The sequence below is a fragment of the Chelonoidis abingdonii genome, chromosome 5, assembly GCF_003597395.2.
Source record: "Chelonoidis abingdonii isolate Lonesome George chromosome 5, CheloAbing_2.0, whole genome shotgun sequence".
NCBI lineage: Eukaryota > Metazoa > Chordata > Testudines > Testudinidae > Chelonoidis > Chelonoidis abingdonii.
Genome location: NC_133773.1, coordinates 82,631,112 through 82,657,343, shown reverse-complemented (window position 1 = coordinate 82,657,343; position 26,232 = coordinate 82,631,112). Strand labels below are relative to the sequence as shown.

The following is a 26,232-nucleotide window of genomic DNA, read 5'->3' as shown; positions in this document are numbered from 1 at the left end:
CCCGGCGCGCATGCGCAGTCTCCTCTAGAGCGGCGAGCGGGAGGCGGTGGCTGGTCAGTGGCTGTACTGGACCGGGAGCGCCCCGCAGGTACCGGGGCGCGGCGGGAGCAGCAGTCGAGGCGTGGGGTCCCCATGGGGTGGGGGGGGTTGCCGGAGCCTGGCTCCTCGCAGGGTGGCGCTGCCCCCCGCTTAGCCCAGGCAGCTCCTAGTCTCGCTGCCTTCGGGCGAACAAAGAGCCCGGGCGGCTCTGGCTGCCCTGGTCCCGGGCTGGGCTCTGAGCGGAGCAGCGGGGCTCGCTCCGGAAAGGGGGCTTGGCTCGTTCTCGCTGCCTGGCGTGGAGGTAACAGATGATCCGGGGTTACTGCCCGAGGCACCTTCCCCCCTCGCCCTTCTCGAGGCGACAGGCGCTGCGAGCCTGGCACCCGCCGCCGACATACAGCCACTTCTGCGGAGCGGCAGGGTGGGGTTAACAGGGTTCCGGGGCTGCGCTTGCTGTCAAGTCCCCCATAGCTCTTCCGGAATAATTATGTGTTGTCGGTAGTTATTTCTGTATAAGGCGCTCTTATTCCAGCCCCAGCCCGTGACAGCCTTTGTCCGGGTTCGCTTAACTCGTCTAGACTAGTTCTTTCGGAATAACTATTCCAGGAAATTTCCAAGTGTAGGCAAGACCGTACCCATAATGCCTTACAGTGTCAAAATATGAAAGTAAAGTACTGTTAAAAGCTAAATATGGATGCAATATGAATTAATGAAGACGATTTTTTTTTTACTGTAATACAATGCAAGATGCTTTCTTTTCCCTCCTGCATGCACAGCTAGAATAGACTAACCATTTTCAGTTTCCTAGAGTTTGTTTGACTCTCATGTTCTTACACGGTGCTGTGAGAGAATGTTGAAAGAAATCTAATTAAATTTACTTTAAGGTTTTGTATGGAAATAGTAATAGTAATTAATTAAACTCCCAGTCTAATCTTTCAGCTCCTCTCACTGTCAGCATATAGTAATACTAAATTGGAGTAAATATGCCTGAGGGCATTTGTTGCCAAAAATATTAAAATTCTGTGCACAATATTTTAAAACTCTGCAAATTTTATTTGTCAAATAAATGTGGAGGCTTCATCATGACACTGAGGAGCACAGGCTGCACCTGACCCTGACACAGTGCAAGTACCTGGCCTGCCTCAGAAACACCCTAGGGCCCTGCCCCTCTGTGTGGGCAGGCATGGTCTGTAAAGCAAGATCCAGGTGTAGATGGGGCTTAATGTGGGTGGATCCAGGTGTAGGTTGAGAGGGATCTGGGTGCACAGGGGCTTGTTGCGGGGTTCTAGGGGTAACAGTAATGGGACTCTGTAGGGGGTCCAGGTGAAGGTGGTTGGGCTCAGTGGTGGGGGAGCTTTGTTGGGATAGAGTTCAGCATGGCTATCTGGGTGTGGGGGTGTTATACCAATAAAAACTAGCAAGATCTTAAAGGGGACAAGACATTTGTCACATTTATTGTAAATACCATAATAAAATAAAAGATAACAGCAAACAATGTGGTTTGGTTTCTTATTCTATATTGATTATAATATCATATATAGATATAGTATATATATATAGACTATCTCCATTCACACAATCATCATACAAGTTCGTGTAGATAGATAGTTACCAGCTTAAAGTTGCGTGGACAGAATACTGGCCAGTACTCTGTACACAAGAGTGAGCCGAGTCCGGGTCAGGTGCACCGGAGCTCCTGGAGGCGCAGCAAACCATAGACCAAGACAGCTTATAGGGCATTCTGCGTGTTAAATTAATCAGCGGTGGCTGGCTCCATGTTGGCCAGAATGTTACCAAGCTCTTATTCTCACCTTCTATTACAGGTTTTAGTTTGGATCAAAAGCTATGTCTGGCTGAATCACACTGCCTTTGGTTGGATTGACACCCGTCAATTGCAGGCGTGACTTCAGCCTGAACCTGCGTTGATCTTCCTTCTGTTGTCTTTGTCTTTCTTTTAGGGTGAATGCTTTTACGTGTGTTCACTGTGTCTAGGTCTTCAGCCGTGGAGTGAACTTCACCTCATCACGACAGCTGGGCTGGAGGTTGATTTTTATCATCCATACATGCCTCATTCACAATCTAAAATATACTATAGTTACGCGGGTTTGCAAAATGAAGGTTGGAGGAAGCTTTTACAAAATGGAGTGAGCGTTTTAAAATGGGGTTTGAATTACAATATGGCAAACAGTGAACAGAAGTTACAATGCAGGCAAGTGTAGTGAATGGTGAACAGAAGTTACATTAATAAAGTGAACAATTAAAAACAATTTCATTTATCAGTTCTACAGGGGGCTCAGTGAGGGGTTCAGATGCTAGGGGTGTGGAGCTCAGTGGGGTTGGGATCCAGGTGCAGCTGGTTTTGGCTCAGAGGGGTGGAGATCTGGGTGTGGATGGCTCGTTGGGGTGGGCCAGGTGCCTGGGAAATGAGACTCATAGCAAGGGGAGGGGGTGTCAGCTGGAGGGTCTGAGTATGAGAGCGTCTGGATGCATGGGGGTTGGGCGGATGGGGAAAAGCTCCCTGTACAGGAATCCCTCCCCCTGCAGCTGAGGAGCAGTGGTTGCAGGAACTGTCGGGAGTGCAGGGGTTTGCAGAGCTTCCTGCAGCTCGGGGAGAAATCTGAGGGTGGGTCTGACAGGCCCTAGATGCTGTGCAGGGGCAAGAGGAAGTCCTGTCCTCCCCAGTCCAGCCAGGACTAGCAGCTGAGCCTGGTGCAAGGTAGGAGCCACCAGCTGGGTCTTCCCAAGTTTTGCCTCTTGCTCCCCAGTGATTTACCTGTCTGCCAGCTGCCCTGGGCACCCAAAACATACTGCTGGGGAGGGTTGCATGACCAAGCTTGTGGCTTCACTTTGTTTCCCTGTCAGAAAGTCATTTTTCTGCAGGGAAGCAAAGCAGTCTGCGGGGAACATAAATTTTGTGCATGTGCAGTGGCACAGAATTCCCCGAAGAGTTAAGTGTAGGACAGAAAACTGGCAGTGGCATTTGCCCAAGTTGTTTACTACAGAATCTTCAGTGACCACTGCTGGTCAGCTCCTCACATCAGTTTTAAGTCTTACCTGAAAAATGGTACCTCCTCAACTCGTTTCTCCAGAGCACAGTGTTGGGGCATTGGAGCTGTATTGTCTAAGGCCCATTCTGCAATCAGATCCACACAGGCAGCTATGTGGATCCCTGTTGAAGTCAGTCTGTGTAGATAGGTCTGCCCACATGTATCTGAGTGCAGGATTAGCACTTTAGAAGGAAAAAGTTTAGTATCTGCTCTGTCACTGACTCTTTGTGACTGATTGACTGAAGTTATAACCTTACAGTATACAATTGGACCCAAGTGCTAATATTCCATTGGCTTCAGTAAGCCTCTGCAACAGAACAAAGATCCATCTACAGGGCACAAAACTCTACCTATCTGTCACTACATATCACCATAAACTACTCCCAGTAAAGCCCAGTGGTTGGAAGAGATCAGCTCATGGGTGAAGAACTTCTGATTAAAACTGAATCTGAGCAAAGAAAGGAATTTTGAAAATTGTGCAACCATGCTGCCATCTCCTTTAGTTGAAGGTACACATCCACAATTGGTCAGTTCCGTCTGTAGTTTAGGAGTGCTCCTGGATTCCTTGCTGATGCTAAATTCTCACATAGCAGTATCCATCAGTGACTTTTTACCATCTCTGGTTGGTTAGGAAATGGCCAACAATGAGTTATATACAGCTATACAGGTCTTTGTCACTTCTTCAGGCACCGTGGGACTTTCTACCATAAAGTTAAAACTCTTCTGCGTAGTATACAGGACTTTTTCAGGGGCCAGTTGAGATTGTAAAATAAACTCCCACTGAACCTAAGGACCATCACAAACCTCATCACCTTCTGCTCCAACTGCAAGGCACATTTCTTCAACTCTGCCTTTGCTAACATAAATTCATAGCCACGTGCATTTAAAACAAACCAAAACAAAATACTACAGAGTACACCCAATTCTCCCTCTGGGAAGAAGATGAGAGAAAATAAACTACACACTGCTTAATGAACTACTGGAGTGGGCTTAGAAACTACATTGAGTTCAGTATAAGAACCTGTATACAGGAAATCCTCGGATTTATAACACAACGCAATTCTGAGGAACGAATTGTAAATCGAAACGTTGTAAGTTGAAACTGCTTTTCCCATAGGAATCAATGGTATGAACAGGGGATTCGTTCCTGAACCAAGGCTTGATACACTATTTTCACCACAATAACCCAGATTTTTGTACTAAATTAATTATGGATTACTAATGTTGCAACATCAATGTATTTACTAAAAAAAGAACAGGAGTACTTGTGGCACCTTAGAGACTAACAAATTTATTTCAGCATGAGCTTTTGTGAACTACAGCTCACTTCTTCGGATGCACAGAATGGAACACACAGACAGGAGATATTTATACATACAGAGAACATGAAAAGGTGGAAGTATGCATACCAAATATCTCCTGTGTGTGTGTTCCATTCTATGCATCCGAAGAAGTGAGCTGTAGTTCACGAAAGCTCATGCTGAAATAAATGTTAGTCTCTAAGGTGCTACAGGTACTCCTGTTCTTTTTGCGGATACAGACTAACACAGCTGCTACTCTGAAACAATGTATTTACTGTACACTGTATTTTGTAAACAGCATTCAAATAAATATATACACTCACATGTGCTGCTCAGAAAGCTAGGGAGAATGGCACACATGCTGAGCCTCAGCCAATCATTGTTCAAGCTTTCTGACTGGCCGAACCCAGAATCAGGAGCCAATCAAAAACAATTGGCAACCCTACCCAGCAACAAGCTACCCTGCTGCCTCGAAGCCAATCAGAAGCAACCCTTTCCAGCTCCATACCAGCATAACACAACTAGGAAATATTTCAAGCGAACTTTATGCAAATTGAGCGTAGTGAGGGCAAAACTGGCAGTCAGTTGAAAAGTCTTGTAAGTGGCATCTGATGTAAGTCGGGTGTCATAAGTCCAAGGACTCCCTGTAGAATAGAAATAAGCCTTGAGCTATCTTGCTATATAGAAATTACAGAGGAGATTCTGTGGCAGGGATGGTCAATTATTTTTTTGTCAAGGTCCAAATTTCTTGGTGAAAATCCAGACTAGCGAAAATAACAACAATAATGATAAGTAAATTAAAAGATTCTGGGGTCCGTTCAAAAGTATCTGGCAGTCTGGATTTGGCCCACGGTCCGCCTGTTTACTACCCCGGCTCTATGAAGTAACCTAACACCCAAATGTCCCCTACCTTAATATTGTAATCTGAATAGATAGTTTTAAAAAATTTGCACTGAGTTCTCAAAATACTAATGTAATGTAGCCACTGTGTTAAATGTTGTGTGCTCCCTAAGCAGCAGCAGCAGCAAAAAATATGATATGGTGATGACATCAGTAAGATACTATATAGTTGAACATTGTATAACAGTTGTACAAAACACAATGCCATCCACAGCCTCAGAAACAACCCTGATATTATAATCAAAGAAGCTGATAAAGGAGGTACTGTTGTCGTGATAAACAGGTCTGACTAGCAAAAGGAGGCAGCCAGATAACTCTCCAATACCAAATTCTACAGGCCCCTTTCCTCAGATCCCATGGAGGAATACACTAAGAAACTGCACCATCTACTCAGGACACTCCCTACGCTAACACAAGAACAAATTAGCATACCCTTAGAGCCCCCACCGGGGTTATTCTACCTATCTACCCAATATCCACAAACCTGGAAATCGCAGACACCCCATCATCTCTGGAATTGGCACTCTCACTGAAGGACTGTCTGGATATGTGGACTCTCTACTCAGACCCTATGCCAGCAGCACTCCCAGCTATCTCCATGACACCACTGATTTCCTGAGAAAACTGCAGTGCATTGATGACCTTCCAGAAAACACCATCCAAGCCACCATGGATGTAGAGGCTCTCTACACAAACATCCCACACACAGATGAAATACAAGCCATCAGGACCAGTATCCCTGATGATGCCACAGCACAACTGGTTGCTGAACTTTGTGACTTTATCCTCATGGACAATTATTTCAAATTTGGTGACAATATATACCTCCAGACCAGTGACACCGCTATGGGCACCTGCATGGCCCCACAATATGCCAACATTTTTATGGCTGACCTGGAACAACACTTCCTCAGCTCTCGTCCACTCTCACACCTTTTCTACCTACGCTGCATTGATGACATCTTCATCATCTGGATCCATGGGAAGGAGACTCTGGAAGAATTCTACCACGATTTCAGCAGCTTCCACCCCACCATCAACCTTAGCCTGGACCAATCTACATGGGAGATCCACTTCCTAGACACCATGGTACACATAAGTGATGGTTACATTAACACCACCCTATACCAAAAACCCACCGACCACTATACCTACTTTCATGCCTCCAGCTTCCATCCCGGACATACCACACGATCCATCCTCTACAGCCAAGCGCTGAGGTTCAACCGCATTTGCTCCACCCCCTCAGACAGAGACCAGCACCTACAAGATCTTCACCAAGCACTCTCAAAACTGTGATACCCGCATGAGGAAATAAGGAAACAAATCAGCAGTCAGGCATGTACCCAGAAGCCTTCTGCTGCAAGACAAGCCCAAGAAAGAAACCAACAGAACTCCACTGGCCATCACCTACACTCCTCATCTGAAACCTCTCCAGCGTATCATCAATGATCTACAACCCATCCTGGACAATGATCCCTTGCTTTCAGAGGCCTTGGGAGGCAGTCCAGTCCTCATCCACTGACAGCCCACCAACCTTAAGCATATTCTCACCGCACCATAGTAACCCTAGCTCAGGAACCAATCCATGCAACAAACCTTGATCCCAACTCTGCCCACATATCTACACCAGCAACACCGTCACCAGACCTAACCAGATCAGCCACAACACCGGTTCATTCACCTGCACGTCCACCAATGTAATATATGCCATCATGTGCCAGCAATGCCCCTCTGCTATGTACATTGGCCAAACTGGACAATCCCTACATAAAAGCATAAATGGACACAAGTCAGATATTCAGAATGGCAGTATACAAAAACCTGTAGGAGAACACTTCAACCTCCCTGGACACACAATAGCAGATTTAAAGGTAGCCATCCTGCAGCAAGAAAACTTCTGGACCAGACTTCAAAGAGAAATTGCTGAGCTTCAGTTCATTTGCAAATTTGACATCATCAGCTCAGGATTAAACAAAGACTGTGGATGGCTAGCCAACTACAAAAGCAGTTTCTCCTCCCTTGGTGTTCACACTTCAACTGCTAGAAGAGGGCTTCATCCTCCCTGATTGAACTAACCTCATTATCTCTAGATTGATTTTTTTGCCTGCATATTTATACCTGTCTCTGGAAATTTCCACTACATTCATCTGATGAAGTGGGTATTCACCCACGAAAACTTATGCTACAATACGTCTGTTAGTTTCTAAGGTGCCACAGGACTCTTTGTTGCTTTATATAGTTGATGTATTTTAAACAGAATCAGCTTTGTTTAAGCTAGGGGTTATATTGGTGTTGAGGGGGAAAGTTGGTGGTACTTTAAGCTCCATCCACAGTCCCAGTGTAGCAGGATGTTTCTGCTAAAATGGTCAGGAGTGAATAGCTGAGCCATGTCTACACTGAGAATTTATCCTGTTTCCAGCAACTGATTGCCAGTTACCGAAATATCTGCACCAATGCAAACAAGGAAAGCTGTAATTTGCATTTGTGGAGTTTACCCCCATGTGAATCCAGTGGGGATGGAGTATTGGGTGTGTCTTGCCCCTTTTCTGGACAGTGGGGAAAGGCACCATTATGGTAATCTAGTCTAACTTTCTGCAGACCATTGAATTTAACCCCAGAATTTCTGCTTTGAGCCTGAGAACTCATGTTTGAACTAAAGAACATCTTTTAGAAAGATATCCAGTCTAGATTTAAAGATGTTTTTAAGTGATAGCAAATCTGCCATTTCCCTAGGTTAAGATGTTCCAGTGATTAACTACACTGTTAAATTGCACCTAATTTCCAGTTTGAACTTTTCTAGCTTCAGCTTTCAGCCATTGAACATTGTTATGGCACTGTCTGCTAGGTTAAAGAGCCCTCCAGTATTGGATATCCTCTGTTTTTGTATGTGATCAAGTTACCTCTACACACTCTCTGATAAGGATCTGAAACTATTTTAAGTCTCTCATTGTAAAGCATGTTTTCCAGCCCTCAGATCATTCTTGTAGCTCTTCTCTGAACTCTGTCCAATCCTTCAATATTTGTGGAGTATTGCCTGTATTTTGTCTGAGCACATTTTCTGAGTATCAATTTACAAATAAAAATAATCTTGGATTAGTTGTATTGGAAGAAATTGCCTGTCAGTCTGTATTAACTTCTTCCACCTTAAATCTCTCTCCTTGTAGACTTGCCCATTGTTTAGTAGCAAGTTGCTATTATTCCAAAAAAATCTTTGTGCTTTGAAGCGTTCTGAAAATGGAGCCCCTGTGCAGTAAATACAAATATATCCACATCATACTTCAGCTGCTCCTGGAAAATACAGTTTCTGCAGAATACTGCAAAGTGTATTTTTTTCCTCTAAATTATTGGGTTAAGGATTTTTTTTTTTTTAGGAGACAGAGGAAGGAAATTTGAGAAGAAGAAAATTTGTTACTGTACTGATCATTTCAATAAATTAATAGGCAGTTTCAAATGCAGTATTGAAGAGACTAGCTGAATTTTGAAATATCATATAATATGTATTCATAGAATATCAGGGTTGGAAGAGACCTCAGATGGTCATCTAGTCCAACCCCCTGCTCAACTTAGGACCAATCCCTAGACTGATTTTTGCCACAGATCCCTAAATGGCCCCCTAATGGATTGAACTCACAACCCTGGGTTTAGCTGGCCAATGCTCAAACCACTGAGCTATCCTTCCCCTGTTATTATTAACCATATTGCATCATTTTGCTTTTTATTTAACTGACATCCAATGCAACTATTCACCAACTGTGTTCTGTGAACAGCAATAGTTTGTGAAGCTTTTACTTGATCATTCATACAATGAGAGACTTTAAAAATTCTGCTTTAGGAGATTGGGAGGTCGGAAAAGATACTTCTTTCCAGGTGGGGAAATGTATTATCAGTATTGACTATCAAGGACCAGTGTCATTTATTGTTGACTTTCCATCCATAGACGACTGGATGAAAATCTCATTAGAACTTTTCACGCTGCTATAATTGTCTGCAAGTGGCTGTTGCAAAGCACTTTCCTTTTCACTTCTTGTCCCCTCAACAGTGGCCCAGCACTGCAGTCTTTCAAAATTATTTGAGTAGAACTATTTTAGTAACTATTTTACAGTATTTATACACATTGTGATGTTAATCTTTTCACTTTAAAGTGATGCTAATGGATGCTATGCTAAAAAATGGCTTGCATGACATTTTTCTGATCATGTACTTTGTGGCTTGTGGTCTCTTGTTAGGTGAGCAACTCACCTAGCCAGTAGTAACCACAAACCAAGGTTTCAGTAGCATAATGGTTACCAAAAAGTGCAATATTTGGTACTGGTATATTTTCATATACAGAATTTAAATCTGTAGTTTAAACATTTGTAATTTGAGGTTTTAAGAGACAAATATTCTAGTTTTGGTTTGGTTTGAATTTTTTTTCCTTGTATACTAGCTCAGCGGTCGGCAGCCTTTCAGAAGTAGCGTGCCAAGTCTTCATTTATTCACTCTAATTTAAGGTTTTGCGTGCCAGTAATACATTCTAAGGTTTTTAGAAGATCTCTTTCTATAAGTCTATAATATATAACTAAACTATAGTTGTATGTAAAGTAAATAAGATTTTTAAAATGTTTAAGAAACTTCATTTAAAATTAAATTAAAATGCAGAGCTCCCCGGACCAGTGGCCAGGACCAGGCATTGTGAGTGCCACTGAAAATCGGCTCGCGTGCCACCTTGGCCACCCATGCCATAGGTTACCTTCCCCTGTACTAGCTATTCATTTTAGAGAGCTGTAGTGTTCATTCCGGTATTTCCTGTATGCATATAGTCTATTTGTTCACATAGTTTACAGTTTCCCACTTTACATGATTATAATGGAACACCGGAAATAGTCAACTGTGGGAGGAAGTCAGAGTAAGTATAAAAAAAAGACATTGAGACATTTGTTTTGAGACATTTATTTTACTCTGAGCAGAGCTTCATAACATAGCGGGCATATATTGAACATGTGCTGTCTTTGTCCCTTATGGTTTGCATATTTCACGGAGTGTGAAGAAACCAAAGATGGTTCAGTTATTTGCTTCCAAGTAAAAGAAACTTTAATGTTATTTACACTCTGATTCTCTATCATTAATTTCCCTTGTAAGTTTCATAATTCAGACCTATAGTACAAAAAAAAAATCTTTGGTGATTGCATTGACTTAAAACATGAATGCCATACAGTGAAGCATTGCCTGAGTGAGTTTAATTTCTGTAGGTTCAGATGGAGTTAGTGTTTGCAGTTCCTCTAAGTCATTTGACTATGGTCAAGAAATTATTTGATTAGTTGATCATTTTCCCAGCAAAAGGGATAACTTAGAACAGCTCTACTCATTTAAAAAAACAAATATTTGAATAATATGTTGTACAGGGAGACTGTTACTGCAGTCATTTGTTGTAGTTTGCCAGCAGCTCTAATTTCGGGACCTGTTTCAACAGATTCTCTCTTTGCCCCTTCCGTCCTTAGGAAGCTCTAGAAAAAGTATCTTTTTATCCATTTGATCATTTAATTTTTTTAATAAAACAAATCAAATGATCCTAAAGGGTAAATCAAATGTCCCAAAAGCTAAGGAAAAAGGATCAGCATTCTGCTAGTAATCACATCAGGTTTTAAAAGCTTCCTTTGCTGTTTACAGTTGCTATTATCTGACTGCGTGCACATAACTGATATTTTAAGACTCATGAAAAAACATTCAAAGAGCAGAACAATTATAATTAATTCTAAACATGTTCGCTCAAAGGTACTTTTTTGTCCCCTCAGCATGAGATCATCCTCCCTGGATAAATGTGCATTTTCCTTGACAGAAAATTACATCATTGCATTAGCTAACTAAGGTGAGGTAATTCTTAGTACTCTTAAGTCAGCAAGAATGAGCATTGCCCTCCCAAGAGCATTGCTATTATGTGGTATTGGCATCGGTGCTATGGAATAGAGAAAAATTGTTACTGATAGCGTGTGTCTGAGTGCACAGCAAAAAAACAGATGTCTGCTGATGGGTCTCTGTGTCTGTTTTTTTTTTTAAAAGTGTAGCTAACTTGCTTCATTAAGAGACTCAAAATTCCATAAACATTAAAGGTGAACGACAGGTCTCATTTTGAAAATGATATAAATGAATCTGTAGTTACTTAATGCTCAAATATCTAAGGTAAATAGGACATTCAGCACATAACTGATCTTACCCTAACTTTTTCCTGGCACTTCAGCGTCCAAAAGGTGCACAGGCCATCTCCACTCAGATGCCATAGAATGCATCTGACTGGAAATTGTAGCTGCCACTGGAACCATGCTGAGCCGTGGATTTGGCCAAAGGGGGTGTAGTAAGTGGCATTTTTGTATTTTGTAGCATGGTTTTTCCAAGTGTTTTTATATTGTTTAAAATATTTATATAAGCACTGAACCGTGTTATAATTCAAAAGTACCACTTACTAGAGGCCCTATTGTCCAAGTCAAGTGGGCTCTCGTAGTAACTGTGATGTCACAAAAAAACATAATTTAGAATCACTGGAGCAGACCAAACATATCTGACTTCAGTCACCGTGAAACTGTGGGGAGGAAGAATTAATTTAAGGTCATTATGTGCTGAAGGCCCCACTTATTTTTCCTATCTAAAGTATTCATTGTTACTCTATTAATTTATATTAGTATGTACGCAGCAATCATCTCTTCCTTCCCACAGCACTGCACTGTGGGAGCATATCCATGGTGCATCGCTCACTCTGTCAATGATGGTGTCCCTAATGTGGACATGATCTGTTGACAGAGGGAGCAAGTGTGAACACCCTTTGGCAATTTTTCTTTTGTCAACTTTTAGGTGTTGTCATAAGTTTTGTCAACAAAGCTTGGTAGTGTAGACAAGTCCTGAGAGAGTTTCTGATCCCTGCAAGCTACTTAGGAGCGGAGCTTGCACAGATTAGAAACACCAATTCAATAGGTGCTTAGATATTGTAGTGTTGAGGGCAATAAATAATACACCTCATTTTAAAATATTTCTGCAGTTTCATCTTTTAAAGACTCCTGATCTGTAACCAAACTAAGAATTATGAAATGGAAAAATATGCACAATGGTGAAAGATTTGTATTCTTTTTTTGTTTCAGTCTACTAGCAATTTCTTTCTGCCATTTTCTGTCTCTTTTCTACCCCTTTCTTGTTGTGTGCATCTTTTTTTCTCCTCTTTCTTTGAATCTACTCCTTTTTGTGTATGCTCCTGCTCTTTCTGGAGGTTCTGCAATCTCCTAATTCCCCACCCTCCACTCGAAAAAGGCACTGAATAAAGGTAAGCCCTGCTTTTGGCTCTGTAATCTTTTAATGCAGCCTTATCAGTTGGCCAGAGAGTTTGCTAGGGGCTTCTTCCTGGAGCATAGTACATTGTCTACAAAGTCATCCGGCCCATGTTGTCCTAACGTAGGCCACGTCAACACTACGCGATAATATCGAATTAGCTAAAATCGCTTTCATAAAACTGATATTATAAATTCGATTTCACGCGGCCACACTAGGCACAGTAATTCGGCGTTGTGCGTCCATGGTCCGAGGCTAGGGGCTAGCGTCGGATTTCTGAAGGCTTGCATTGTGGGTAGCTATTCCGTAGCTATCCATAGTTCTGCAGTCTCCCCTGCCCTTGAATTCTGGGTTGACCTCATTGTCGTGGTTGGTTCTGGGTAAATGTGTCAGTCATCCTTCCTCCGGAAAACAACAGACAGACAATCCTTTCGCACCGTTTTTCCCTGGATTGCCCTGGCAGACGCCATAGCACGGCAACCATGGAGCCTGTTCAGCTTTTTTTTTTCCGGCACCGTATGTGTACTGGATGCCGCGGACAGAGGCGATACTCCAGCGCTACACAGCAGCTTCTTTGCTTTTGCATGATAGCAGAGATGGTTACAGTCGTCTGTACGCCTACTGCCGGAGTAAACTGGCAATGAGATGACAGTTATCTCTCCCCTCTGACTGTCTACTGCTATCATGAGTGCCCCTGGCTGAGATCAGCCGAGGCAGTCAGTCCTGCCTAGAATAAGGGCAAGTATACTAGAGGACCAGTGTATCAGAGCACAGCTGCTCGTGTCAGTATTCACAGGGGTGCCCCTGCAACAACCCCACCCGTTGTTTCCCTCCTCCCCCAACCTTCCTGGCTACAATGGCAGTGTCCCCCCATTTGTGTCATGAAGTTATAAAGAATGCAGGAATAAGAAACAGAGACTTGTTAGTGAGATAAATGAGGGGGAGGCAGCCCCCGGGGCTATGACAGTCCAGGCAGTACAGAATCTTTTCTTTACACAGGAAAGGGAAGGGCTGATTGAAGCTCAGCCCCAGTTGCTATGAGGAAGACGGTTACCAGCCGTTCTGTACCATCTACTGGAAAAACTGGGAGTCATTCCATTTTTACCCAGGCGCCCTGGCCAGCCTCACCTAAGGCCAGCCAGGAGCACTCACGGGCTGATGCGACAATGGATATCAGTCATATTGTACGTCTACTACCGGGGAGGGGAGAGGAGCAGAGCAGATACTGCTCTTCACTGCTGCAGCATCGTGTCTACCACACAATTCATACACATAGGGTGACATTGAAAGAAGTCAAGAAATGATTTTCTTCCTTTTCTTTCACGTGGTGAGGGGGGGGGGAAGAAACTGAGAGCTATTCCTGAACCACACCAGACACTGTGTTTGAACCTAAGACATTGGGGAGCTCAGCCAAGAATGAAAATACTTTTCAGAGACTGCTGTGGACTGTGGATAGCTGGAGTCCTCAGTACCCCCTCCCTCCTCCATGAGCGTCCATTTGATTCTTGGCTTTCCGTTACACTTGTCATGCAGCACTGTGTAGCCTGGAGATTTTTTCAAACGCTTTGGCATTCGTCTTCTGTAACGGAGCTTTGATAGAACAGATTTGCTCCCCATAAAGCAATCAGACCAGTTCTCTCGTACGGTCCATGCTGGAGCTCTTTTTGGATTTGGGACTGCTCGCCACCCTGTGTTGATCAGAGCTCACGCTGGGCAAACAGAATGTAATTGAAAAGTTTGCGGGCTTTCCTGTTACCGCCACTGCATCCGAGTTCAGATTGCTTCCAGCCGGTCAGTGGTGCACTGTGGGATACCGCCTGGAGGCCAATAACGTCGATTTCCGTCCACACTAACCAATCCAATATGTTTATATCGATTTTAGCGCTACTCCTTTCATCTGGGAGGAGTACAGAATCGATATAAAGTGCTCTTTATATCAATATAAGAGCATTGTAGTGTGAGGGGTACAGCGTTAAATCGATTTAACGCTGTTTAAATCGATTTAAACCATAGTGTAGACGGCCATAAAGAACTACATTTGGTTTTATGTGAATATGTGCTGACATTAGACCACTCTCTCTATCTGTATCTATCTCTTTCCACAATATTTTATTCTCAGGCCACCATGTCTTTTCTTTTCTCTCTATATTCTTCTCTTTGATTTAAAAAAAAAGACTAAAGCAATTTAATTGATGCTCCTTGTCCAGTGCTACAGTATGTGCTCATAGTGCTGAGCAGGCAAGTTTAGCAGCGCAGACACATTTCCCCGTACATTTGATTGTCCTGAAGGCAACTGTTAAAATTTAGGGTAGGATTATGCCATATTTGGTCCCCTTGCAGGTTCACATCCAGGGAATCTAATCTTCTGCTGATTTCCAGGATCCTAGCTTTCAGGTCTGCAAAAATAGACTGGAAACATTTAGTGGCCAAGAAGTTGTCTTAATTACATTAGAGCCCCAATTGATATAGAAAACGTACCTGGAGTATACATGGGACATCTTTTGAAGCCACTGAAAAAATAATAAACTTTTTTCTTTAAAAATAGAGGTGCATGTAATGATGTTAACGCTTTTGATGCATTAATAATTGCATCCACAGAAGATGAACTCACATGGTTCTGAGGATATTCACAATATATTAAGACACACATTGACTAGAGCAAGGGGGGAAATCAATAAAACAACAACATGGCTGTGAAAGGATCAAACTTGCATTGCCACCTCCACGCTTAACCAAAGCAGAAAATACTATTTTTCTTCATCTTGTCTGATCAGCAACACTTGCAACTTAATATCTTAATATCTTAATATCTATTTAAAATTTTATATAGATCCGTTCTATCACATACTTCAGAAGGTGATGCAACAATCCTCGCAATGGACAAATATGGAATAAGTAGCCCATCAAGGAAGTTTCTTTCAAACGCTTGTCGTTTCATAGCTGGCTTAGTCCGTGAAGCACGAGGGTTTATCGCTCTCACTTCTTTGTCATCTCTAACGTGTAACGATAAATTTTCTTGCTATGTCTAACCCTTTTTTGAATGCTGTTAAATCTTGGACTTGATAACTTGTGACAGTTGTTCCACAGGAACAATTGCATTGTGTGTTTTAAAAATATATGTATATTTAATTGGTTTTAAACTTGTTGCCTCTCAATTTCCTTGTAAGTTCCTTTTCCTGTGTTATGATGGAAGATAAATAGACACACCCAATATATGCTCTCTATACTGTTCTGTTGTTTAATCTTTTTTTTTTTTTAATTATTTGTGTTACAATAGCATCCATATGCTCACTAGGATGAGACCCAGTTGTGCTAAGTGCTGAACCCATATGAACCCATAGGAAAACATGGTCCTTCTCTCAAAGAACTTACAATCTAGTATCTGTCCTCCTATGGAAGTCTCAAATCATTTGTATTGCCTGTCTCTGGACCTCTTTTATTTCCGTGTGTCTCTTTTGGGAGGAGGTGATTGGAACTTCAAAGTGCAGTAATAACATTATATTATTTTCAGATTTTTTTTCTGTCCATCTGTTTCTACAGCCTAATATTTAATTGAGTTTTTGAGTTGGTGGTTTTCATTAAACCATCCACAATGAGTGGGTACAGTTAATAGTGGGTACAGTTTCTACAGAATCCATATTCCTTCCACCCAAATTCCTTCTTTTGAATATGTAAACACTGGATTTTATCGATCATGCTACCCAATTGCCTAATTTTGTTAGGTCCCTCTGAAGTTCCTCAAAATAGCACAGCAACAGGAAACAGTTGTAGTTAAATTGTGAATAAAAGGAATTTGTGTCTTACTTTTCTATTTTCTTATGTTTTCAAGTTAACAAATAAGAACAACAATGGCAGATGTAAAAGATGGACTGCAATCAGGTCACGATGAGGCAGATGCAAAATCTCTCTTTGGTTCCCAAGGGTGAGTGTGGTGTTTCTAGTTTTCTTTAATACATTTAATATTTAATGTCCTGAGAAGGAGCCCTAATGAAATTGTATGGCGAAACTGCAAATAACACAAACTGAATAAATATCACAAAGATTAGTTCATCAATATTGCAATGTTAGTAAATAACTTTTAAAAAATTAGTTTTGCATTAGACTATTTATAATATGAAGGAATTAAAGAATAAAAAACATAGACTGGGGAGTCCGTGTCGCCCTAAGAGCTGACCAATAGTTCCTTTAAATGTTCCAGTTAACATTGGTTTGGATTTGGCAGCCTTACAAGCTTTTGAAAATCAAGTTCTGCATAGGCAGAGTACGGTTAAAGTGCAGTGACACTAACGTTGTAATATGTACAATGAGGGTGAGGCTACCTTAGTTGAAACATTTAGTGGAAGGAGACAATGAGTAAAGCAAGGGATTCTCAGCAAGCATAAAGTTGCGTCTGTGAAGCTGTATGGGCTTGGTGCTTTGACAACTTTATCCAGAAGGCGTATAACAGTTTCAGTATTGAGAATAACTTTGCACAGGACTCGCATCAGTTTTTGTGAACACTTTTGTGTAGCTCGTAAAGAGTGCAGACACTCGATAAATGTTCCACATTAGTCTTTGCCTGGGGCTCTGTGGATTTTGTATGTCCGCTGGGCAGTAATATAAATTACTTTCATGGTCTCTATCTGGTATACATATACTACTCAGAACTGCAAGCTGCTGCACATACATACCTATTGTTGTTGGGTTTAAAAAACCTGTTTGTTGTATTATTTGAAAAATAGAATGTGATGTGATCATATAGACTCCACTCTTGCAATGTTTACATATGTGCTAACTTCAGGTATGTGATTAGTGACATCACTGTGAGTATTTGTTGAGTAAAATTTAAGCAGGATGAGAGTAATGGACTGTACTGCAATTAATGTACACATAGGAACAGAATTAAGGTTACACATGAAGTTTTAACTTAAGTCATTTCCTAGCTCTTGGGCACTTAGCATGTGCAATCTTAACTTTCTGTTAATGTAGCTTTTTGATGGAATTGAATTTTAAGTTTAAACTCTTAGCACCAATTCTGCCCTCAGATACACACACAACTGTTGTATATTGATGTAAGTAGGAGTTGTGTTATATGTCTGAGTATAAAAGGAAACAGTATGAAGGATACAATTTTTTGTTGATGGTGCTTCTTGTTTTGGCCATCTGTTTTCATAATTTAGGTTTTTATATTCCCCTTTGCGGGGTACTATCAGTTTAGACATACTTCTGTCTACATATTTTTACTTAAAATTGGTACAAGTTGCATATTAGATTACTGAAAATGCGAGATAAAAAATCGATTTTTTTTTTTTTTTCATTTCATTTCAGTTTGACAGAACTGTATGCAGTCAGTTTCACAGTTTGGAGCCTTGCTATGCAAAGTAATCCTGCTAGCTGTTGCTCCAGCACCCATATGGAGCCCTAGTGACTTAAAAATCAAGGGGTTGATTTGATCTCATAGAAGTACTTACAATATTTAAAGTGCAAGTAGTGAAAATTATCATCACTTTCACTAGTTGCAAAAGAACCTTACCAAAAAAATATGGAGAAAAATTAGAAAAAGACTAAGCTTATAAATCAGTTTTGGAAGTTTGATCTTGTTAAGAATGGTTGTTTTTTTGTGAACTCATCTGTTATATCATCTGGTTTCCATACAGAAGGAGCCTGCCTGTTAGCAAATCCATGGACTCTGGAATACAGCCAGATGAGAGTTACAAAATGGATTATCCAGAAATTGGGATATGTATAATAATAAATAATAAGAACTTCCTGCCAGCCACTGGTAACTGTTCATATTTCTATTTTGTTTTTAAAGCTCTTCTTAATTCAGAGAAATTGGTAAAATGTAATGTTCTTTAAACTTAAATATGCAACCAGATGACTGATGTTTTTAATGTAAAAATGTAATGGTTTAAATGTGTAAATTCTCATGGTAGCTACTTCCAAATATCTATTTGTAAGGGGGGGGGTTACAAGTGTAGGAAATCATACTTATCAAGCTGATTTTAACAGCCAGTATCTTTTTTTTTTTTTTTTTTTTTTTTTTTTTTTTTTTTTTGCAGTTTTAGAGATGTTAATGTGATTGCTTAGGCCCATAGACTGTTGTTGGTGGGGGCTTTAGGGGTTTTTTTTTTTTGGTTTTTTTTTCAAAATTTTCATTTTGAAATAAAAAATCTTTTTGCTTTATTTGTGATAAATGCATAGAGTCAAATTCTGCTCTGCTGCGCTGGTGTAAATCTGGAGTATTTGCTTCAGTGGAGTTGGTCTAGACTTATCCTGGTATAACTGAGCAGAATTTGGCTCTGACAGCTCAAATCAGCTATACTGTGTTTTTTACATCAAGTTAAAGTGATTCTTCTTTTCAAATACAAAGGAATGTCATTCCGATCTGGTACTGATGCAGATGCTGCACACGTTAGAGATACTTTTATGAGTTTGGGATATAAAGTCAACCTTCACAATGATCGTACAGGGAAGCAAATGTTTGACATCTTGCAAAATGGTAAGTAGTAATGATCTGGGTCTGTATTATTAAAATGTATCTGTAGTCTAAAATTATATACTTGAAAATTTTAGATAAGAGTAAGTGGTCAGTACTATTTACAAGTGGGAAATTGTGGATGCTAAAAGAAAAAAACAAAACAAAATAGGTTCTTTGGGCTTGATCCTGCAAGTTGCTGAGCCCTCTGGGATGATCCAGCAAAGCACATGACTCACTTTAAGCATGTGAGTAGTTCATTGACTGTGTATGGCTACTCACATGCTTCAGTGCTTTGTGGGATTAGCCCCATGTTCAGCACCTTGCAGGACTGAGCCCTATGTGCAATTTTTGCTGCTGTCCTCAGAATCTGAACTCTTTTACCTCCAGGTAGGTGTTCAGAACTAACTGAGATTATTTACATGTTACTTTTCTGTCACAATTCCTAGTTTGGAAAGAGAATGAAGGATTTTTAAAAAAATCTATTTTAGACTATAAAGTGTCTTTATGTAGAGGTCTGCTTTACTGTCTATTTCTAAACTAGTTAGTCTGCTTAAATGCCACTGTGTTTAACTAAACTTTTTCTTTTCACATTTCCTAATACCTCCTTCCTGTTACATTCACAGTGAAAGAAAGGCACATGTTTAAGATTTTTTTTAAATTTCTGCTACAAGGCTGCTACCCTCATCTGCCTTTACTTCTGTGCACATCACCTATCACAGGTTATTGTGGCATCTTAGCAAGGTCTGCCCTTGTCCCTAACATTTGCTCGATCTTTGGGAGAACAGTACCAGGAAAAACCAGGAATACAGTCTCTCTTATTTTGTCATTTTGATTACAGTACATGGTCCTCCTAAACCATGCTAGAGAGAGAGAAATCTACATAATGATGCAGTAAAAGTGAGCTACCAACTGCCCCACCTAATCTGTAAAATCCTGGGAAGGAGAACAATAGAGTCAAGCTGGGAAGGCATGTCAAGTGGGGTCCTGCAGGGGTCGGTCCTGGGTCTGGTTCTGTTCAACGTTTTCGTCTGTGATTTAGATAATGGCATAAAGAGTACACTTTTATAAAGTTTGCGGACGATACCAAGCTGGGGGGAGGGTTGCAAGTGCTTCGGAGGATAGGATTAAAATTCGAAATGATACGGACAAATTGGAGAAATAATCTGAAGTAAATAGGATGGAATTCTTCTTAGGAAGGACCAATCAGTTGTACACATACAAAATGGGAAATGACTGCCTAGGGAGGAGTACTGTGGAAGATGGGGGTCATAGTGGATCACTGGCTAAATCTGAGTCAAAAGCGTAACACTATTGCAAATAAAGCAAACATCATTCTGAGATGTATTAGCAGGAGTATTGTAATCAAGACCCGAGAAGTAATTCTTCTGCTCTACTCCATGCTGATAAGACCTCAGCTGAAGTATTGTGTCCAGTTCTGGGCATCATATTTCAGGAAGGATGTGGACAAATTGGAGAAAGTCCAGAGGCGAGCAACAAAAATGATTAAAGTCTAGAAAACATGACCTATGAGAGAAGATTGAAAAAAAAAATGGTTTGTTTAGTCTGGAGAAGAGAAGACTGGGGGAGGACATAAGTTTTCAAGTACATAAAAGGCTGTTATAAAGAGGAGGGTGAAAAATTGTTCTCGCTAACCTCTAAAGATAGAGGAAGAAACAATGGGCTTAAATTGCAGCAAAAGAGGTTTAGGTTGGACATTAGGAAAAACTTCCTAACTGTCAGGGTGGTTAAGCACTGGAACAGTTTGCCTAGGGAGCTTGTGGAATCTCTGTCTTTGGAGGTTTTTAAGGACAGGTTAGACAAACACGTCAAGAATGGTCTAGTTATTACTTAATCCTGCCTTGAATGCAGGGAACTGGACTAGATGACCTGTCAAGGTCCTTTCCACTCCTACATTGCTATGATTCTATGAATAACATCATAGGAGCAGAGTGAGATGAGGAATAGGCAAATGCAAGGTTAGAGGAAGGGTCGAGCAGTTTATGAATAATTTTGAAAATCAGGAATGATATTTTGAATTGGATTCAGAGGTAGAAAGCTGTAACATGGTTCCTCTTTCTGAAGGAAAAGAATATTCTGGGGGGAACATTCTGGATCACTTGATGTTGTAGAGTAGAATGATTAGAAAAATTATAAAAGAAATTAATTGCAATAGATGGGAGCTAGTGATTAAAGAATTAACTAAAGAAGATATAGAGTTGGATGTCTCTAACATAGAAATATAGATAGGGTACTATTGGTAAGAGCTGAGCTAGAAGTTATGTCTTAAGTATGAGCTAGAATTGCTGTGTTCTCAATAGTAAAAAGAGCCAAGAACTGAGCCTTAAAACGCTCATATTAGTAAATGGTGGGAAAATAAAAAGCCACAAACACAGATGAAATAGGAGTTGTTGAAACTAAGAGATACTGTTGTAGAACGCTGACTTCTTGTTTAAGAATATACATTTCTATAATATCAAATATCACTAAGATAAAATTGGATGAGAAGATAGGGATCTATAATAAAAGTTCAGTAGTAAATAATTAACCATTGAGAGAGCAGACAGATGATTATGGGGGATTGGTAATATGATAGTTGCCCTCTTATTACAGTGTCCCTGGTTCAAATATAATCCAGGTTGGTAGTGATCCAACATTACCATGTAGAAAGTTTGTTTTTTGTCTAGATCTCATTGGATATATTGTTTATATTACAAAAACCATCATCATCATAGCTGTCATCAATTTTCAGCCTTGTTGACCCTCTCAGTGGAGGACTAAATGGACATAGAGATTCACCTAGCCTTTTACCCAGGGTATTGTAGAGTTAGCACTAAAGGCTTTGGCACTCTGTTCCACAAGTATGCAGCAGTGCAGAGGAAGTGAAGGATACCAGTAAAGGGGCAAACACCCACTCTCCCAAAGTTCTCCCTTCTGGTGCAGGTGGAGGCGACTGGGTTGGGTTGCGTTGTTGTTGTGGTGTTGTTTTTTTTTAGTTGCTTCTTGCCCCAGATACGACTGCTGCTCTGAACAATGCATGAGACTTAAAAGGGGCAGATCGTCAGAACCTGTCTTGACTGCTAGGAGTGTAGGGAACAGCCATGCAAGAGCCACTCCCAAAAATTAAATGCCCAAGGCAGCCAACTACATAATCTACTCCTAATGTTTGCCATGGGTGGTTTCTCATTGTCACAGGTGAGGCACAATGGCTGGCCTGCATGTGTATGTGTAAGCGATTGTTGAACCCAGTGTTGCCAAATAAGGTCCTTGTTAACATCATCATAAACATACTTTTCTAATACATGAGAAGTTTCAAACACCAATTATTTCTCTTATCTTTTTCTAGTTGCTAAAGATGATCACAGCAATCGAAGTAGTTTTGTTTGTGTGGTGTTAAGTCATGGTGAAGATGGATTAATCTATGGTACAGATGGTCCTTTTGAACTGAAAATATTAACAGGCCTGTTCAGAGGAGACAGATGTAAGAGTCTTGTGGGAAAGCCAAAACTCTTCTTCTTTCAGGTAAAGCACAGCTGAGCTGCTACATACTTGAATAATACAAGTTTTCCATTAGGTGATGAGGCAAAGCTCAGAATTTTATACTGCTTATATTGATTTCAAAGGGACCACTTGCAGAGTAAAAGTGGCACTGTTTGGCTTTATATAAGTAGGCAGATGTTGTAATAGGTCAAGTTATGCATTCTGTCAGGGCTACCCAGAAATCTTTGAAACAACAGTCAGAATTTCAATAGATTCTTATATGCAAAACCAAAATTTTAAATTAATAAACCCATAATTTAGTCAAACTCATGCAATCAATTACATAAACTCCGATTGCCGTACTTGGCATTCAAACAGAACTAAAAAATGTTAAGTATAGGAATCTCATTCTTTTTATAGTTCATTTAATTGTTTCACATCAGGGATATGTCAGAGTTTGAATTAACAGTGGACAGCGTGGTGATGTTTACTGCTGATCTTTACAGTTTTTTCAATTTGTTTCCCCTCCTTTCTCTCCAGGCTTGTAGAGGGACAGAATTAGATTCTGGAGTTGAAACAGACAGTAGCTCAGAGGAAAATACATGTCAGAAAATGCCTGTAGAAGCAGACTTCCTATATGCATATTCTACTGTTCCAGGTAAGAGAGATTCATGTCAAAATTCTTCATTGCTAAAATACATAGATGTTTGTCTGTATTAATGTTAAACTTGACTTGAAGGTGGTTGAATACATTTTTTTTATTCTTTATAAAACAATTCCCGTTGCCTTTCTTATTTCACTTTCTTGTGCTTATGCACAAAGTAAGATAGAGCGTGAAATGCCTATTCCTACAATAAATTGAATGTTAAGGTATTTTTTTCACTGTCAAACCCTCCAGACTCAAACATTCATTTGCAGTAGTACTGTGTGCCCTGTTAATCAGATCTATGCAAATAAATTATGGCAAGATACAAAAGTATATTATTATTTGGGATGCCTTTGGAAGTACCTGACAATCAAGTTTTCTTCTGATGTATAGATTCCACGTTCACTTGAAATTCCTGCACAATCCAGAAATAGTGATTAATACAAACATAATGTGACGAGGTCATCTAATTCTTCCTATTGTCCATATGAGACATTGTATTAGAACTCCTCTGATGCCATCCACAATTTCAATGGCAGAGAATAGATTACTAGCTTTATTCCTGCATACAGTAGATTGGAGAAGGGCAAGGACGGTGATGCTGAGGTCTGAGCAACTGAATCCTGAATCTGTCTATACTGTCCTCTCTTCCTGATGTATATGTATCTTTTAATGGTGTAATTAAATAGAAACTGCTGCTGCACTTAGAACACTGGGTGGTGAAAGATGGATTGCCCAGCTTTGACTCTTCCTTTGTCTAGGGTTTGTCTAGATTAGTAAAGGAGGTCAGGGTTAGGCAATCTGAACTCTTTGTGTTGTGTTTTGGAGATGGAGTGGTCATGTCTATTGAAAGTATATTGTGTTTATTTAAATAACAAGCTAGAGTCATTTATTTTAAAACCTTTTTTTAATTATTTTAACTCTTGATTACACTTGATTCATTGTTCCCAAGAAAATGACTCTTGCAAATATTTTTTCCTGATTGTTATGCAGTCACAGGCCACTACACTGGACCAATTAAGTGTATTTTACTTAACAATTTATTCTTCTGTAGGCTATTACTCCTGGAGAAACTCATCAGAAGGCTCCTGGTTTATTCAGTCGCTATGTTTGATGCTGAAACAACATGCAAAGAAACTTGAGCTTATGCAGATACTAACACGTGTAAATCGCAAAGTGGCACAATTTAGTTCGTATTCAAACCAACCAGGTTTTCATGGAAAGAAGCAGATTCCGTGTATTGTGTCCATGCTCACCAAAGAACTGTACTTTGCGCACTAAAGAACTTCACCTTGTAACTTACATTTCTCCCACTAAATAATTTCACACATTTGTTTTTGTAATGTATGCACAAACTGTGAGAAAACAAAACTAACACTGAATATCACTTACAAATCTGAATTAGTGTTTACTATTCTATGTAGGTAATATAGATGAGACTTTAAGACCCTACTCAAAGCTGAACTTGTCCATTATTAGAACAGTAGAACTTGGTGTTGCTCTCTCAGAAACTCAGGTTCAGGTAACTAAATATGGACAAACTTGAAAGTAATTCCAGAGGATTACTACTAATCTATATTACCTGCTTTCTGGGCAAATGGAAGAAAGAGAGAGGTTGAATCGCTTATTGGTTCTAGTATGACATTACATTACATTTCATTCTGGCTGGAGGAAGAGAGAGAAGAAATTAGTGTATTCGGAATAGTTTCTCTTTCCATTTTTTACATAATTAGGGAACAGATTCAGAATATGGCATATACCAGTGCCACTTTATTATTTTTGGGAATATTGTATTAGTGTCACTACAAATGAGTGGGTTTTAAAAGTACTACAGAGAAATGTGTAAACTGTAGAAGCAGGTTATTACATTTGTTTATACAATACTGTATCTTATTCAGAGTTTCAAACAATTTTTTGTCCTACGCTCTGGCTTTTTAACTTTCTATCAAATATGAAAAGTTATGAGACTTAGCTTTTCAGTGCTTACTACCCACTTAAAAATACAATTAATACAATTGATTTTTGGAGTTGAGGAATTAAGATGCCTGTCTTGCAAAATGCTCTTTGCATTCCACCCTCAACTCCCTGGGATATGAGGGTTCTCAACACCTCTTACAACCACTTTGGTCTCGATCCTGCAAGGCAGCAAATGGAACTGCATTTCTGAATGGTAAATTTTCATTTTTCATCTGTATTTGATAGGATTTTTTGTTTTGCTTTGCATTATATAAATACCACATTTCATCTGTCCCATAAAGTAGATTTGTAGTGTTGGAGAAGTCAGTGGTTTTTGTCTAGTATCAAATTTGATAATTAACTTTAAAGGTTTGGTAAAACAGGCATATTGAGTAAAATATGACACAGTAAATTAGTTCTTTTGATTTTTCATTTTGTGACAGTAAACTACACTAATATTGGAGTACAGGAAATAATAAAACAAAAGTGAAGCAGATTTTTTTGTTATATATTAAATCATAAAATAATTTTTTATCTTCATTGATTCAGACTGTGACAATCTACACCTTTTGATTAATGAAAAAGAAAACTCAGAATTGTAATGGCTGCATTGAACGCTTGCAGATAAGACTTTTTAAACTTTTTTAAAAATAAGTTGAATAACTAATGGTAGCAACTACACCTTGTCATTTCAATAAGGAGTCTTTTTGGATCTTTTTTACTTATTAAATTAAATATTGCCTAAGTTAAATACAGTGCTTTTCTGTCTTTATTCTACCATTCATTTTAAATCCGCAGAAATCATCAGGTTCTAACTTTTATTTTGTTTAATTGCTTTTTCCCCCCTCTGTGTGTTGTGATGCGTCTTCCTCCTCCCCCTCTTCACACCAAAAATTGAGAGGTAACTTCAAATACTATGCTTTGAAACTGAATTCTCAGGGTATCTGGTATTATCCATGCAAAGTTATAAACCTCCATGGAAATGTATGTGCTTATTCAAACAATTGAGTTATTAGGGCAACTAATTTTCTGTCAGTTATTTCTCTGAAATTATATCCTCAGATGTGCATGTAACTTCCTTTAATTGAGTTGGTGGTGTGCAGATATATTTAA

At 39.9% G+C, this 26,232-nt stretch overlaps 1 protein-coding gene across 2 annotated transcripts; it reads left to right on the top strand.

Moving 5' to 3' along the window:
• The first annotated feature begins 24 nt into the window (after window positions 1-24).
• CASP3 (caspase 3) lies at window positions 25-25,870 on the top strand. 2 transcript variants are annotated; one of them, XM_032800394.2, is made up of 7 exons: window positions 25-88; window positions 16,410-16,502; window positions 18,217-18,341; window positions 18,933-19,061; window positions 22,384-22,559; window positions 23,058-23,175; window positions 24,218-25,870. In XM_032800394.2, the coding sequence occupies exons 2-7, from the start codon at window positions 16,429-16,431 to the stop codon at window positions 24,442-24,444; spliced, it is 849 nt and encodes a 282-aa protein (XP_032656285.1). In that variant the 5' UTR covers window positions 25-88; window positions 16,410-16,428; the 3' UTR covers window positions 24,445-25,870. The 2 variants fall into 2 exon arrangements, with proteins under 2 accessions (XP_032656285.1, XP_074922501.1); XM_075066400.1 differs by lacking the exon at window positions 25-88 and adding an exon at window positions 11,062-11,135.
• The last annotated feature ends 362 nt before the right edge of the window (window positions 25,871-26,232 follow it).